Source organism: Bombus huntii, unplaced genomic scaffold (assembly GCF_024542735.1).
Source record: "Bombus huntii isolate Logan2020A unplaced genomic scaffold, iyBomHunt1.1 ctg00000058.1, whole genome shotgun sequence".
Classification (NCBI taxonomy): domain Eukaryota; kingdom Metazoa; phylum Arthropoda; class Insecta; order Hymenoptera; family Apidae; genus Bombus; species Bombus huntii.
In genome coordinates, this window is record NW_026099319.1 from 188210 (window position 1) to 205006 (window position 16797).

General features: G+C 34.0%; 3 protein-coding genes across 7 annotated transcripts in view; 1 reads left to right on the top strand and 2 right to left on the bottom strand.

The window, feature by feature from the left end:
• Positions 1 to 4624, bottom strand: part of LOC126875791 (venom serine protease Bi-VSP-like) — a 34137-nt gene extending 29513 nt beyond the window's left edge. The window contains exons 1-5 of one of the 3 annotated variants that reach the window (XM_050638684.1): positions 4432 to 4624; positions 4162 to 4257; positions 3936 to 4090; positions 3553 to 3607; positions 2732 to 2855 (exon numbers count right to left, since the gene is read on the bottom strand). In XM_050638684.1, coding sequence (XP_050494641.1) covers positions 2827 to 2855; positions 3553 to 3607; positions 3936 to 4090; positions 4162 to 4257; positions 4432 to 4504 — 408 coding nt within the window. In that variant the 5' untranslated portion in view covers positions 4505 to 4624 and the 3' untranslated portion in view covers positions 2732 to 2826. Of the gene's footprint in view, positions 1 to 2731; positions 2856 to 3265; positions 3608 to 3935; positions 4091 to 4161; positions 4258 to 4431 lie in introns of those variants that run through there. The other 2 variants (XR_007693662.1, XM_050638685.1) reach the window with 2 other exon arrangements.
• Positions 1 to 6497, bottom strand: part of LOC126875803 (venom serine protease Bi-VSP-like) — a 163932-nt gene extending 157435 nt beyond the window's left edge. Inside the window, exon 1 of one of the 2 annotated variants that reach the window (XM_050638725.1) lies at positions 6023 to 6497. The gene's annotated coding sequence lies outside the window, so the exon portion shown is untranslated. The remainder of the gene's footprint in view (positions 1 to 6022) is intronic. The other variant, XM_050638717.1, reaches the window with a different exon arrangement.
• Positions 2775 to 12171, top strand: LOC126875807 (omega-amidase NIT2-A-like). Of its 2 annotated transcripts, XM_050638732.1 has the most exons (4): positions 2775 to 2857; positions 7860 to 8044; positions 8445 to 8613; positions 11948 to 12171. In XM_050638732.1, exons 2-4 carry the CDS (start codon positions 7961 to 7963, stop codon positions 11977 to 11979), a joined length of 285 nt encoding a protein of 94 aa, XP_050494689.1. In that variant the 5' UTR covers positions 2775 to 2857; positions 7860 to 7960; the 3' UTR covers positions 11980 to 12171. The 2 variants fall into 2 exon arrangements, 1 of the variants encoding a protein (XP_050494689.1); XR_007693675.1 differs by lacking the exons at positions 2775 to 2857; positions 7860 to 8044; positions 8445 to 8613 and adding an exon at positions 10267 to 10532.
• The last annotated feature ends 4626 nt before the right edge of the window (positions 12172 to 16797 follow it).

The following is a 16797-nucleotide window of genomic DNA, read 5'->3' on the forward strand; positions in this document are numbered from 1 at the left end:
CAATCTGAAAAGAAAAATAACTTATTGACATCATTCATTGATACGAGATTCAGAATGTTTGTTTTGTCTTGCAGAAAAAGAAGGCAGCCCTCCCTTTCTTTTAATGTGAAATAGAAAGCGAAAATTTGAAAACAGATTTTTTGGAAATTTACTTGCAAATATCGTTTTCAATATCGTGATTTTCTTCCCAATGGTACTGTACTTTCAAATTTTCCAGTATCCCTCTAAAAACAAAAAGTCGAACCTCGTTATTGTTAACGTAGGCATTACAAGGAAGAGAAGTATTAGAAAGCAGCTCCTTTTTGTTATGGATTTCTTTATAATCATGTAAATAAGAAATTCCGGAAATTTTTTCCTAAAGAATTTAATTCTTGTGCTTTGATTGATAATTATTACACTACATACTAACTTTTCGCATACTGTTCGCGTCTAACAATTTCCTAATAATAACTACTTCAAAATAACATATGTTCTTGCACGAATTCAAAAGTACGTATGATACAATTACAATTGATTCTAAAATAATAATTATTTAAAGATATTAAGATACTAATTAAACGTTTCACTATATTTCAAAATCTGGAACAACAAATTTTTATTTATAAAAAATGAAACTGTGTTTATATATTCTTTGTCATGATGCTATTTCTTATTACCATGTCGACATTTTTTAAAATTCATTTTGTTATCTCTACGCAATATGAAAATTCATATACTGCTTAATATTTTTTACATATTATCCATCCACCGCATGATATCTCCTGAAAAATCAAAATATTAATGTTATATTATTACAATGCTTCTTAAATTTCAATTTTTGACAAATTTGAAATCCAATATATTTTGCACAATTATTATTTATCAAAAAATTCCAAGTTAGTAACTTTCTTTTCAAATGGCAAATAACATATACTTTGACTTACCTGTAAGTTTTTGTTCCTAATCATCATTTCCTCTTATAGAACATCATTATTGTTCTTATAATTACTACCAGTGTCATAGATATTGTAGTGGCTACAACTGAATTAATAGAAAATGATAAATAACTGTGTATAACACTAACACATAATTGTGTATAACAATGACAGATAACTTTTACTTACATATCAGTCGATAAGGGATTACTGTGATATCCTGTTGATGTTTCTTAAGGCACTTGATTAGGTGCGATACGGTATCATTCCTTATGGTATACTGTAGATAAGTATTTTAGAAAATAACAAGAATAAATCTAAATTATTCAGAGGTTCCAGTTTCGGCTTAGACATAAATACAGGACCATTTGCAAAGAAGAAAGGGTGCGTTTCTACAGCCTCGTTATAGTAACCATGAATACCAATCTCTGAATTACTGGTTACTAAACATAAATATCCTATAAAATTTAATATATTTCTTTAATTTTTAATACATACATGAGTTAGTAGTTCTAAATTATGAATCATCCTACCTGTGATATTACGCTTTTCCTTATAATATCATCACTCGAGTGAACAACATTAAGATCATGTAAACCATGTCATCCTATCTTACTGTGAAGATACTTAGTTATGTTATCTAACATTATAAAAATATCATCAAATTCAAGTCCTTTTATTCACATCACATGGCCACGACGATCTGGTTCTTCGTTATATAATGTTCTAAAATTTGTCGTATATATAGGATGTACAAACCGTGATATCAAGGTATCAGTTCTTCCTTCCCAAGGGACAGTTTCATTAAAATTCTGATAGAATTAAAAATTAATTATTAATATTCTAACAATCATATATGTTAAATACATTATAGTCAACGATATATACCTGAGCGAATGTAGGGGTGATTCCTTGATAATTATAAATGTCATCAGCCCACATCATTGTGCCACTTCTTTGTACTCCAGCCTCTAGATTAACAGCCTAAACAAACATACGAAATTTTATAGAAGCTGTACAAAATATAGTATATATGCGCAATATTGAAGCGTTCAAGGGGATATAAAGGTAATGTACATCACATACACGTGTACTCTCATGCAACAAAATACAATTAGATTTAATAGTATAAGCTCTTTTATTCATCATAATAGATTGGAAATTTAAGTGTCTTACGAGGGTGAGTAAAAAGTTACCCGCTCTGTCGGTGTAGAATTTATTTTAAGCAATTGTCAAAAAAGACATACATCATTTTTTGACATAATCACTCGATTTCTGTATACACTTTGTCCATTTGCCGAAGGACCTTTATATTTTCTCATTAAAAAATGTTTTGGGCTGAGCTGCGAACCACGAATGCATCGTCGTCTTCACCTTTTCATCAGCTTTTTCGGCATCCATCTCGCACAAACTTTTTAAAATCCAAATCTGTCGTGTACTATTGCATAAGCAGAGCCGTGGCTGATTTGCAAATGATTTGCCACATTATCCAGTGTCACTCGTCTATTCCATAGAGCATAAGTTCATGAGCACGTTCAATGTTGTCATCGTGGATGTGGACGGGCGTCCAGCTGTTTTTTCATAACACTCGTGCGATCTTCTTTGAACTTTTGTGCCCATTCAAACACACTTCGTGACAAAACACTTTCTCCATAATGTGCATTAAATCTTTGATAAATATAGGCATCAAACATAACCTCCGACCACAAGAAACGAATCACAGCATCCTGCACTGTTTTCCTGCAAATCACCATTGCAAAGCGCCATTACTCGCGCAACGGTCACAAACGAATTGACGTAACACAAAGAAACCTGCGCAGCAGCACTGAACAGATATTGACGTCATACGAAGAGTGCAGATGGATCAATACGGTCGACAGAAGTTTTAACTATCTGGAGTGCGGATAAATTTTTACTGAGAGTCGTATAGGAATCTATAATCTGTAAGTACACCTTTGGCTGAATGGAAATTTCTCTTACATATAGTCAAAAATGCTGAAACTGTGTATTGAATTGGAAAGTGATAAAAAATAAGTGAAGTTTCGAGGTTGCATGTGATTGCATGAGTACACAGGACGTTTTTAGCGAATAAAAAATAATTTTGAAAGACACGAGACTTATCTTGTATTTTATGCACTCTCTGTGTCCGAATTTCCAGAAGCTCTCTATCTTATGAAGTGTTTTAGATTAGCCGGAAAATTTTGTACGTACGTACAAGAAGTATACGATCTAAGTGGAATATTCCATTATTCTCTTGATACAACAGAAACGAAATTTACAGAACTTCTCAGAAAGTTGGTTTATTATTACCAAATTAATAGAATTAATACACGTTTATCATCTTTACATACCTAAGTCGTGGAGGTTTATCGTGCGTAAAAAATTAGTGTCGTTTCAAAGTTACATTTCGTACATTTTAAGCCTATAATTTGTAACGTACAAAACAATGTAAATTTGAGCTGTTTCTTATCTCCACAATAAGAAAATCCAACTTTACGTTTTTTACACAATGATATTTATGGAACAGTAATATCATATTATTGCATCGCTTGGAGAATGAAGTCAAGGTACGATGTGACCCTAGTGTAAACGCTGGGATACCCAGCTGTGCCGCACTTATAAGCATAAGACACAATACCTATTAAATACGAGGTTAATTCATGTTGTATCAGCAGTGGTCCGCCGCGGTCAGCCTGAAAGGATCGTTAAATTTTTAATCAAAGATACTGAAATATATCGATCGAATTGTATTGAAATTATACTTATATACAGTAATAATCTTCTATTGATTTGTGTATTGAAATACTCCAATTTATAACGTACATGTTATATGTATTTTGAGCAAAACTAAGATTAGAAGGAAATTAGATTAAATACCATAACGAGGTGTGAGAAGTGGGCAAAACTATTAAATTGTGTTTATCTATTATTTTTAATGTTTAAGACGTCGATTTGATGTTAATTCGAATCGACGTGTCTTCAGATACCGTATAGTTTGTAGTAACTCTGTAACTTAATTACCGTACAAGAATCCTCTCCACCCTGAGCATGTTCGGCGCATATTATACCATCAGTGATATCAGGTGCATTAGGAAATTTGGAATAAGCTATTTTGCATTCGGCGTTCTTAATCACTGGCATTTGTACTTCCATTAATGCATTACGTCGTGGTCGTCCTACGAAGAAAATAAGAAAGATATTTAAGACTGGAACTATTTAATTTTATTATAAAATTGATATCACTTACTATATCTTAATGCTCCCGATCCAGCAACAAGGGGGTTATAGCCGACGAAGTTGCTCTTTCGTAGGGGCTCTTTCGTACAAATGGGATATACGTACCCTGAAAAATAAAAAAATAAATGAAAATGCAGGAAACTAATGACCAAAAGTATGAGAAAGAATTATACACGCTTTATGACACAATATATGTGTACAGTAAGAAATTTCAGGATATGATACTTCAGTAATACTCAATAGCATATATATATATATATATATATATTTGAGGACTTACTCGAAAATGGCACCTCCTCCACCAATCTAAGAATGGCAATATTATGATTGTGTATGTTTTCTATTCCATCCATATGTGCACAATGTGCTGCGGTCAAAACATGCCTAGCCGATATCAGGGAACCTCCGCACTTCCATAGTGGTTTGTCTGGGTTTCGGGGATTACGAAAACCTAATGCAGCGATTCATGGCCAAGCGCCTAAAATGCAATAGTCATAGTTGTGAATATACATAATTTTTTCTCACATAACGAGTAACAACGATTATTACCTATTCGAAATTCGATCATACAGCAGACGATAAGTACATACGTACAAATACTCTGAAACAGAGATTTGATAAAGACAGAAATTAAATTTTTATTCCAGTGGAATACAAATTATTAAATAATTCTATATAATTTCTATTTGAACTATACTGAACTATAAAGTTCAAACGTGTAATTTCTGCCCTAACAGTTTTTGATCTCTATCCATATTATTACTCCTATATCAATTTTTTATTTCAAGCAAAAAGATACTCTTCCTAACATGAAGTAAAAGAAAGAAATAATTCAAGTTAATAAGTAAAGTTACTACCGATAAAATCATAGCATTATTATTTAGTCTAATTGAAATGTACATTGATGTGCTGTTTAATGCCTTTAAAGTTCATTCTTTGCAGTAAATGGCTTATTATTAATCGGAAAGAAAGACATAAAACGTACCAAGTTCAGCTGGTTTACCATCGACCACCCTGGTATGAGAGACGTTGCTAAAACCTCAGTATGGTGGTCGCAAAGCCTTATACTTATACACAGTTTTTATTAAAATTTCTCTCTTCTCTTTGTTTGGATCGTTCGGACAGCAAACGATCGTAACATTGCCCTGGTATCTGCACACTGATCGTCTATAAAAATCGGTGGCTGTACGGTACTGTATCTGCCATATTTCTTGCAGAGGTTTACATTTTCTGTAGTCAAGGCACCTGCCTTCTTGATTGTCCGGTGTGGTACATTCTGGATCAAACAATTTTAAAACATTTATACAGTTCAAAGATGCGTAAGAAAGCGACACCGATTACTCAACTTTCGAAGTAAAAAGCCGATCGAGTCCACCGGATTGCCCTACAGACACGTATTAATCCGTAAGAGTTAGTCATCATGTTGATAATAATTATCTAAAGAAACTTTTCACGTGAAAATATAAAATTTTAATTGATTAGATATTGTGTTAGCCATACTTAAGAAAGAAAATGAAAATGAATGAAATGAAAGAAAAGGACTACCTTCAACCTCATTTTTTAAATAAACACTTTGTCAGTTTTGCGGTAAATAAGTTCTTAGGAATTCAGGACAGTTTTTAGTGAATCATTTTGTTTCGACCGTTCGCGGAGAGACGCGATCGCGAGATAGCACGTCAACGAGAGTTGTAATTTCCCGTTACGATTAAATAATCGACGCCACGAACTGATCAGTTCAGTAGTTCAATGAAATTCCACAGAATTAACACAAATAAATTAATGTTTATTTCAACAACTTATTAACTAGAAAGATATAAATGGAACAAAAAAAATGTAACTGCGTTTTGGTTGATAAGTAATGCGCGACATACCACCTGTGTTGACGGTTCGACTTCTCGAAAAGTTCTGAACGCCTTTCGATTTTTTTCGTTTTTTCTGGAAGGCGACCCCCACTACGTTCGGATCACGCCACATTCTTTTACGCGAGGTAAAATAACGACCACGAGTCGACGTTTCTGGAAGTCGCCCTGCTTAATGAATCATGCGCTTGCCACTACAATGTTTGTTTGCCGGGCAGACGCGACGGTCCGTCTGCGACATTATAGTGCCGCGATCGATAGTTAAGAATATGACCTATGGTAAGCCGCATGGCGTAACATTCTCCCCCCGTTGAGAGGGTACCGATCAAACTAGCGAGGTGTGGTTGAAGTTCCCATCTTATTTCGTCTCGGTGGCTAGTTGTTCGGGTTTCTCGAGATCGGGTTGAATTGGCAGTGGGACAAGCCTTTTGACGCCCCGATCCAAAATGCTTTTTGCCGTCTGAACTGTAGCTGTCCGGATGACACTGTCACGACCGGCATACTTCAAATCCGACGGACTGACGATAGAGATAAAGCACTCGGCGACAATGTATATCGCTGAAGTGCCTAATGAACCATCAACATCCCAACGGTCCTTCCACCGAAGGTTCTAGAAGAAAGAGCACGTGGCAACGGTCGCGGACGCCTAGCAAATGCATGGACGGTGGGGATGTTGAGGGATGACAAAAGAAAGTAATCGGATCCGATCGAAAGTAAAATCATAAGAGTCAGTCTTAAAAAGTCACGCCCAGAGTTCGGAAGTAGATTGTAAAGTGTATTGATGTTAGAAAAAAAATAAAGTTTTCTTTTTTTTATTTTTTACCTCAAATTCCTTTTTTATTTTGTTATTTTACGTGACAACACCATCGGCGCCTGGATGAACTCGGCCCAGAGGCCAATGCATGGAGGGAACGTTGTCCTCTCTGAGGATGACGATTGTGCCCTTTTGGATGCTGTGTCCACCCTTGCTCCATTTATTGCGGTTGGTTAGCTCGTTCAAATACTCCTTATGCCAGCGGTTCCAAAAATGTTGTTTAAGCTGTTGGATATGCTGCCATTTGGAGAGTCGGTTCGATGGAATGTCTCTGAAATCTCGATCACGTAAGCACATTAATGAATCGCCAATGAGGAAATGTCCGGGAGTGAGGACTAGGAGATCATTTGGATCGGTGGAGATAGGAGTTAGCGGGCGGGAATTGAGGACTGCTTCTATTTCTATGATAAGAGTATTACGGTGTTAAGCTCATATGTTTCTGTTTCTCCACTCGCGCTGCGCCATAATATCCTTTGATATTTCCGATCCTCTGGTCGTACGAGGAATTGCCGATACATTTTCTCGATCTCGCCAGTGAGTACGTACTGATGAGCGCGGAATCTAATTAATATACAAAATAAATTGTGAATTGATTCGAGAATATAGGATTTCCCCATTTTCATGATTATCGTGATTTTTGTATAAATATATTTTTGAAGATACTAATAATTAGGTACTTATAAATTAGTATTATCAATTATTTTGCATTTATAATTCCGCCTCTAGTATAAGTGTTAATTGAAAACTAACTTTATGTTTCAAAAAGTACTAGCAAAGTCGTTGAGTAACAAGCCACTGATGCTAACACAAATAGCATTGTCGTAATTAAATATTTCTAAATATTCATTTTTCATTTTGAACCCGTAGAAACAATTTATTATATATACTATTAGCTAAGTAATTGCATATTTAATTAAGTCGAAATATAAAACTTAGTTATTTTAATAATTTAAAAAATAAAAAACTGACAAACATTTCAATTTAATTTATGGTTGGAACAAAAGACATTTCATTAATTGAAATATTGCAACGCAGAGTACTTTCCAAAATACGCCGAGAGTATTCCTGATGGTGAAACGAGCGTTGCTTCATCGAACGCAGCTAAAGAAAACAACATCTATGTAGTTGGTGGTACGATGCCTGAAATAGAGGGCGATAAATTGTACAATACCTGTACTATTTGGGGTCCCGATGGAACTTTGATAGCAAAACACCGAAAGGTAAGTAATATATTCCTTTATGGCTTTGAATTTGAAAATATTGGGGCGAAGAAAGTGACTCTATCTAGGAATAATTTAGGAATATACATATGTACATACGTATACTATAACCAATTCTATAATTTACGGTTTATAAAATACGTTATGATACGGGAAACGCCCATTTTTGTTGTAATGTGTTTGTGTTGTATAAATTTTTCAAATACTTAAAATATTATTATACTTATTTTTTCTCCTTTTTAAACATTATTAAATGATAAGATTTTTTAATAAAAGAAAGTGATAAAAACGCTGTCAGTTATTAAATAAAAAATAATTAAAGTTTAGGAGTTGGTAACTTTGATATTAAATTACAAAAGTTGCAGCAATAGAATTAGCGACTACATTTTTATGTTATTAGGTACATCTATTCGACATCGACATTCCTAATAAGATTACTTTTCGAGAGAGTGATTCACTCAGTCCTGGTAACTCCCTAACGACGTTCGATGTGAAGGGCTGCAAAATAGGTATTGGCATTTGCTATGATATTAGATTCGAGGAAATGGCACGCATTTATCGGAACAAAGGTACAGTAACTTAATCGATCAATACTTAACTAGCAAAAAATTAAATATCTTTCTTAAATATATTCTATATAAAATTAATATAATCTGTAACTCTGTATAAACAGAAGCTTAATTTAAAAAAACCAGTATATTTGCTGAAAATGAAACAAATAAAAGAATTAAAAGCACAATAAGAGGACTGTCCTCGCATATTCAGAAATGATGGAATGTGAACCGTGCAACTACGAAGTTAATTGGTATTCGGTAGCTTCATATTTCCTGCTTCTCTGGGTTAGGTTGCCAAATGCTGATATATCCAGCGGCATTCAATATGACCACTGGACCACTGCACTGGTCATTACTTCAGCGTTTCAGAGCGAATGATAATCAATTATACGTTGCCTGCATATCACCGGCTCGTGTTCCTTAAGCAAGTTACGTCGCATGGGGACATACACAGTTGACCAATCCCTGGGGAAAGATTCTTTACGATTTGGAAACTCAAGAGAATATGGCAGTCACCGATATCAAAAAAAAAAAAAAAAAAAAAAAAAAAAAAAAAAAAAAAAAAAAAAAAAAAAAAAAAAAAAAAAAAAAAAAAAAAAAAAAAAACTGGCGAACCGTGTGTTACCACAACGAGACACGCGATGCTATTTGTCGCTTTAAATTGTGCCGCAACTCGTTTTTGAGATCTTTGCCAGGGGCGCGTTAAAACATGCTGAAAATATATTTCTGGCTTTTCTGGGGTTTAACTGAAATATGACAAATAACGTTGTAAAACATATGTACTTATGACTTACAGAGTAATTGAGTGTACAAAATATATAGTATACAAAATAGCCAGCGATTTAGGGCTTTAAAAGATCAAAAGGAAAGAAAAGGAAAGAAAAGAAGAAAGATAATATATTGTGGCAGTCTAAGTCGATCTAAGAAAATAGATAAAGGGAGGGAGGGGCAAAGCTAGTTAATCTGGAAAGAATCCAAGCGTCAATTTCAAGCATTTACAGAGAATCAAGCGGGCTGGTTAAAGTCGTGAGTTGAGCAATTATCCCGCGTTAGGTTCAATCAGGTTAGTCCCACGCGAAATTGATCCAACCATGCGAAAACGAGTGTATTCTGATTTCTGTCGCAGATACTTCTGGCTAGTGCAGTACCTACACGGTGGTTGTTGAAATAGCCGCTTCTCATCTATTTTCCCTAGCGCGGACATTATCCTTTGATCCCTTACGACTAACGAAGTTTTCTAAGATGTACGGCAGTTTGAGATTCTACTTGAAAATGATCATGATTGCGGTCTGTGTGTCGTCTGCTCTTCTTTTTGTCCTTCCGTTAAAGACTGGTAAGTTGATACTGATTAATTATGCGATCGAAACCCTATATAATGGCTACAAAAATGCCGCTAATATAATATTCCTTCTTTCTTGTATCTGTCTGCCTCTCAGGTCGTTTTACTAATTACAATAAGTAATTTCGACTTCTTTGCGCTCTCTTTTAACGCATTCGAGACCGAAAGAAATTCATATCAGTCATATATATATCTTATATATATATATATATATATATATATATATATATATATATATATATATATATATATATATATATATATATATATATAAGAAAAATATATATACAAGATATATATACAAGAAAGAAGATACAAGAAAGAAGATACAAGAAAGAAGGAATATTATATTAGCGGCATTTTTGTAGCCATTATATATGGTTTCGATGGCATAATTAATCAGTATCAACTTACCAGTTTTTAACGGAAGGACAGAAAGAAGAGCACACGGCACACAGACCGCAATCATGATCATTTTCAAGTAGAATCTCAAACTGCCGTACATCTTCGAAAACTTCGTTAGTCGTAAGGGATCAAAGGATGATGTCCGTGCTGCGGAAAATAGATGAGAAGCGGCTATTTCAACAACCACCGTGTAGGTACTGCACTAGCCAGAAGTATCTGCGACAGAAATCAGAATACACTCGTTTTCGCATGGTTGGATCAATTTCGCGTGGGACTAACCTGATTGAACCTAACGCGGGATAATTGCTCAACTCACGACTTTAACCAGCCCGCTTGATTCTCTGTAAATGCTTGAAATTGACGCTTGGATTCTTTCCAGATTAACTAGCTTTGCCCCTCCCTCCCTTTATCTATTTTCTTAGATCGACTTAGACTGCCACAACATATTATCTTTCTTCTTTTCTTTTCTTTTCTTTCCTTTTGATCTTTTAAAGCCCTAAATCGCTGGCTATTTTGTATACTATATATTTTGTACACTCAATTACTCTGTAAGTCATAAGTACATATGTTTTACAACGTTATTTGTCATATTTCAGTTAAACCCCAGAAAAGCCAGAAATATATTTTCAGCATGTTTTAACGCGCCCCTGGCAAAGATCTCAAAAACGAGTTGCGGCACAATTTAAAGCGACAAATAGCATCGCGTGTCTCGTTGTGGTAACACACGGTTCGCCAGCTTTTTAAAAGCGCTCTCCGTCTGCTTTTTCCTCTCTTCCCTGTCTCTTCGTTTTTCCTTAACAAGCGAAACCATTTTCGCGAGGACGAGAGTACGGAAATGACGTACTGGCAATTTTGTTTTGTGATAATACAAGCAGCTCGGTTTCAGTGAATTAAACTTGACCCCAAGCTTCTACTTATCTATCTTCCTTTCCTTTATTTTCCCTTCTATATCGGTTTTGCGGTTTTCCACATTTCCATCACAATAAACCATGTTTTTTCTCGATTTTACATGTTAGCCAATGATTCACGGCAAAAGCGTCGACTGTAAAAATATTTGTAGTTGCAATAGCAACAAGTATGTTTTCTCAAATAGAAAATATTGGGAGCGTACACGCTGGCAAAACAATTCATGAATAGCTCGTCCTCTGCTTGTTATTTATTTCGATACTGTTAGCAAACAAATTCATGAAACATACTGGTAGAGCGTAAAATGAACATAAAAGTTTTGCGTACACTTGAGAGCTGAACTTTGGTTGTTATACGTATATTATACATATACGCATACAGTTATGTATATGTATATGTATATATAGAAAATTCCTTAGAACTTTGAGCTTAATAACATATTAAAATCATTAACATTAAGGAGGTGAACTTTACTTACCAATTACCAAAGTTTCTTCCGCCAAATAATACATAAAAATTGAATAAGATAATATAACTAGTTTTAACTTTTTTTTGTGTTATAATTTGAATCACTCGATTTATCCGACTGAGGATGGTCGATCGCAATCTCAATTTATACGTATTCTCATCGCATGAAATAGATCACATGAGGGATTTTCAAAAGTCGATGGAATATTAATCGCGATTAATTATTTGTAGGTGTATTCTGTGCGGCTAAAGCAGTCACCTAATGAATTATTGAGTACCAGGAATGTTAGCGGTAAACAGGATTGCGGCTATGAATGATTCTCTAATGTCTATATTAGAGATGAATTTGATAATTTATCCTCATAATATGCAATCCGCTTTTAAGTGGAAATCATAATTAACAATTTCTGTTTGATTAAATATGAAGAGCAGATAAATCGATACGCTTAAATCAATATTAGAATTTCTTAACATTTTTATCAGATATTTTAGCACTGTAAAAGCGTCGTAGTAGAGAAATATTAGGTTGTTTTAAAAGTTTTTTTCGTTTTATAAGATAGTAATAGATGTACAACATTTTTCGTTTTATATTATTTTATTGAATTACGTGTGATCCACCTTTTTCCAATTTAATGTAAAATAATATAGAATAACATAAAACAAAATATGTTGTGCATCTGTCATTTCTTTATAAAACGAAAGAAACTTGGGACAACCTAATAGGAATTTACTTTTATTATCCATTATAAAAATGGATTGTTAATCCTCTAGGAGATACGAACAATATAATTGCAATTAATAAGGAATAAGCTAGCATAACTTAAACCAGCTTTTGCAGAAAGCTATTAGCTGAAGATGTTTATTAAACAATGACAACATGAATTTTCTTAAGTACCCCATTTGGTACTTAATCTACTTCGTAAGTACTGTGTGTCCTAGCCTTCAAAGGATGCAATTTTAACCAGAATGTTTCACATTACTTACCCGTATTATTTCCTTGTAATATAATTTATATTTACATTATCTACGTTACGTTACATTCTACGCGTTAATGTAATGTGATTTTTATTTCTAATCGAAGTTATTCAAAATTTGTAGTATCTCAATAAAAAATTAACAGCCTGCAAAAACTTCACAGAAGCATTAGTATCTTCGAAACTATTTAATTCAAATGGCTAATATTCTTTAACAATATGCACTCGACGACGTTTATCGAGAGAAGTATGTGGCGTAATAGTTAAACTTTCAATTCATATACATATATCGTTTATGAAAAAGTAGTCATTCTGCTTTTGTGATCTGTGACACACTATAAATTCTCATAAGCTAACTAACGCGTAATCTTCTGTAACGTATTAATATAATATAGGTATGTATATCTCGACTTTGAGCAACCAATTGGTGCTAAATAAGCTTTAGTACATACTTCTTACACGTAACAAAAGACCAGTTAACATCTCTGCTCTTAAAAGAAAAACGAAAGAAGCTCTGAAAAGCTGCAGAGTTCAGGTCGAATAACACCAGCTCAGATAAATGACCCTCTAACTTACCTTTGTCCTCATCGACGTCAGCGATTTTAAAGCTAGTTATAAAGTGCACTTCTCAGCCAGCGTCCACGGCAGTCAATATTATTTAACGGGTCTTAACGCGATGTAAAAAGGGAAAAAGGAGGAAAGAGGGAACAGGGAAGCAAAGAGAAGAAACGAATTTTTCATTTTCTCGAAACTGGATCAAGTTTCAGGCTGCTCGCCAAAGAGTCTGTAGCTAACGAGACAAGATTAGACAAACCACGCTTTAAAATTGCCACAGAACTATAATAATCCTCGAAATCAATACGATTCGTCGATCCATCGCCTGATTAAAAAATGAGATAGGATGAAGCTCACTAGTCGGCCTTTGAACTTTCAATAGCGCTTACGGCTCGTATACTCTAGTTTGAATGCTACAATGTAAGCCAAGTCAGCTGTAACTAGCGTTCGCGTGATTGTCGCTATCTATTATTCACGCGTTACACGTTCACCAGACAAACGCGTCTACCGGTTGACATTGTTTTCTGTCCTGAGTTTCAAAGCAATTATGTTGCTTCGTGTAATCAAATCTCGCCAAACTAACGATAAGTTCTTGTTTGATCTTACACAGTTATTAAAACTATACAAGTTAAACCAATCTAGCCTAAACAAGTAATGTCGTTATATATTCTTTTTTAAATCTATATATTGTTTAATAAATCCTGGTTAGGATATAGTAGCTGACAAAAATATTCGGACAAATATATTTGTAGAAACATTTTAGGAGTGTATTATGCATAGTGGCACTATTTAATACTGTACTGTGACTATCATGGTCGTGTTGGTATTATTCGAAACTAATCTGAAAATCTGTATGGAATTTGTAAGATATTTAGTACGAGTACTGTGCATTACTGATATGTACACAGCCGAGACGAGATAACGAAGGTACTGCTCTCCATCGTTCATCGCTACGCGTTGCTAATAGCAACATATAATGCATATATATCTCGCAAAGACCATAAAAGTACCCAATGGAACCACGTTTAATATTTGATAATAATGTCCCATTACAGTTTCGTCATTTTCAATTAATTAAACACGACCCTCTCTTTAAAAATTAGAAGATAAAATACGTAATACAAATCTACTCGAAATCTTTTAAACCTTACGGACGACCTTACGGACCTTACTTATGGTCTTTAAAAGCAGCAGGGATTAGCAGAATATTAACTGCGGATTTTTCTTGGACCGCAGCATGCAATATGAAATATGGTTATTAAAATGTACACTGAAAATTTCATATCCATAAGATACTCGTGCTTGTAGAACCTTGAAAATGAATTCTTAACCCAAATAGTCGACCGCGATACTCGAGAAATTTTGTGAAGCTGACGTCAATACCAATATGTACCGTCGTTGTGCTATTATTTCGTGATAAACCGTATTGATTGCACTTCCATTTCACGGAATTAATTTTTCCACACAAAAAGTGATAACGATAATCGAAAAAAGAAAAATATACTACCACATTTCGTATCAGCATACACAAGCGCACTCGATTTTACACGAGTATACAATTTGCAAATTCGACAGAACGATCGGATTTAATTATTTTTTCGATATTTCAGGCATCAAGTTCTATTTACATATCGAACGTTGAAATACGGCGAAATACAAAATGTACAAACCACTCTGGACATTAATTAACTTTAAACGTTATTGATTAATTAAAGAAACCAACCATTGTGTTGATTTTTACATTTTGAAAAATTGTTATCCACTTTTGCTTTGTTTAAAAATTGAAAAAAAATACTTTTATTGTAAGTCACGAGTATCTCTTTTATTTATTTAAACTTTAGATCAAATATTACAATTTATAAATATATCATTTATTTAGATATACTTGTAATATCTGTTTTATAAGTTTGTACAACCATTTATCTATTTATCTATTTTATTTGCACATAATCTTTATAGACTGATTTTGTAAAGAATAAAAAATTGTGATTCTATTTAAAAACGATCGTGTCAGACTCAAGTGATAAGCGATATATATTTCAGCGATATATATATATATTCAGATTCCACTATCACATAAACGGTGCTATTGGAAACGTTTCACAACAGACGTCTTATAAGCGCCTGCGATGTCCGTCATATGTAAAGCTATACCACTGAATCACGGCCGCCATTTAGTGATTAAGGTCGATCACTTAGAGTTGTTAATCCGACATAATGGCGAGCAATACATCGAAGACATTATTGGAAACACAGTTACAGTTTAATTTCATTGAGCTTATTTGCAAATAAATGTGTACTATATATTTTAGAGGTTTTAAATATTATTGCTGACTAAACTTCGCATCTACGCATCATCTTTATTTAACTTTTTTTGCATTTTCTTATCGACGCATGAAGACGAAATGCGTAAATTTTATTATTTATTTAAACATTACTATATTGTGCTCAAAGTAGCGGAATATCGTTCTATTATCAATATATGAAGAACTAAAAGAATTAAAAAAGAATTAAAAAAATATGTAGTTCAATCAATACTTCGTGTATTTTTCTATCTCCACAAGACAATATCCGGACCAGTTACGCTTACAGTATCAACAAAGATTTGTCCAGCCATACGGAATAAGTCGTACTCAGTAGTTTAAAAGTATTAACCGCACAAACTCCAGAAACACTTTTGAAGTAACTTTCGAACCAATAAATCCCCGAACTAAGAACTGTCATATTTCGTCTCTATTTATCGAATATTGTGAGAAAATGCAAAAAAAAGAAGTTAAATAGAAAAAGTACTTGGAAACTTAAAAGAAAAAATCTCGAAAAATCTCTTAATACTTTTTACTGTCGTCTTGAGACGCACCATATGTTAAGCTTCTTCGTAGTTACAACTTTTACCGCAGATGTAACGAACTGACCAATGCTTCGAATGGCGCGCGCGCGTCAACGCCTACACTTAAATTTTAAATAAATGTTTTTAAATAAATGTTTAAAATAATACATTAAATGTATTAACTTTCTTGCGCAATTTCATTTAATTTCTTACGATATGGAGGGTTTAATTACGTTTAAGATATCTATTTGAATCTTTTAAATTCGAAGTTTTTTAAAAAATTACCTTAAACTTTATAAAATTAAATCGTTTTTCCACTTTGTTGTATCATAAAATAGTTACTTAAATTCAAACCTTACCGTCGTCTTGAAATATTCTATATTTTCCTCGTCTTAAAAAATCTCCCTACAGAAAGAATAAAGAAGAATAAAATCCCATACGTTAAATTTCGCGTGATTGATGGAATACATGACGATAACGAGAACTAACTAGCGACAACAAGCAACCATTAGCAAGGACAACTGGCGACTATAACCGTCGTCTCTACGATGTATGGCGACTAAGGAGAACAGCCAGCAACTACGGATGACATGTAACAACCAACTGCCCCACTTCTAAAAGGCAACTAACTTGCAAACCCTTTGATGGTTTCTGTAGCGTGATATACCCCTTGAACGTGGTTAAAGAATGTGGTCGCCGCTGGACGGCGGTTTGACAGCAAAGCG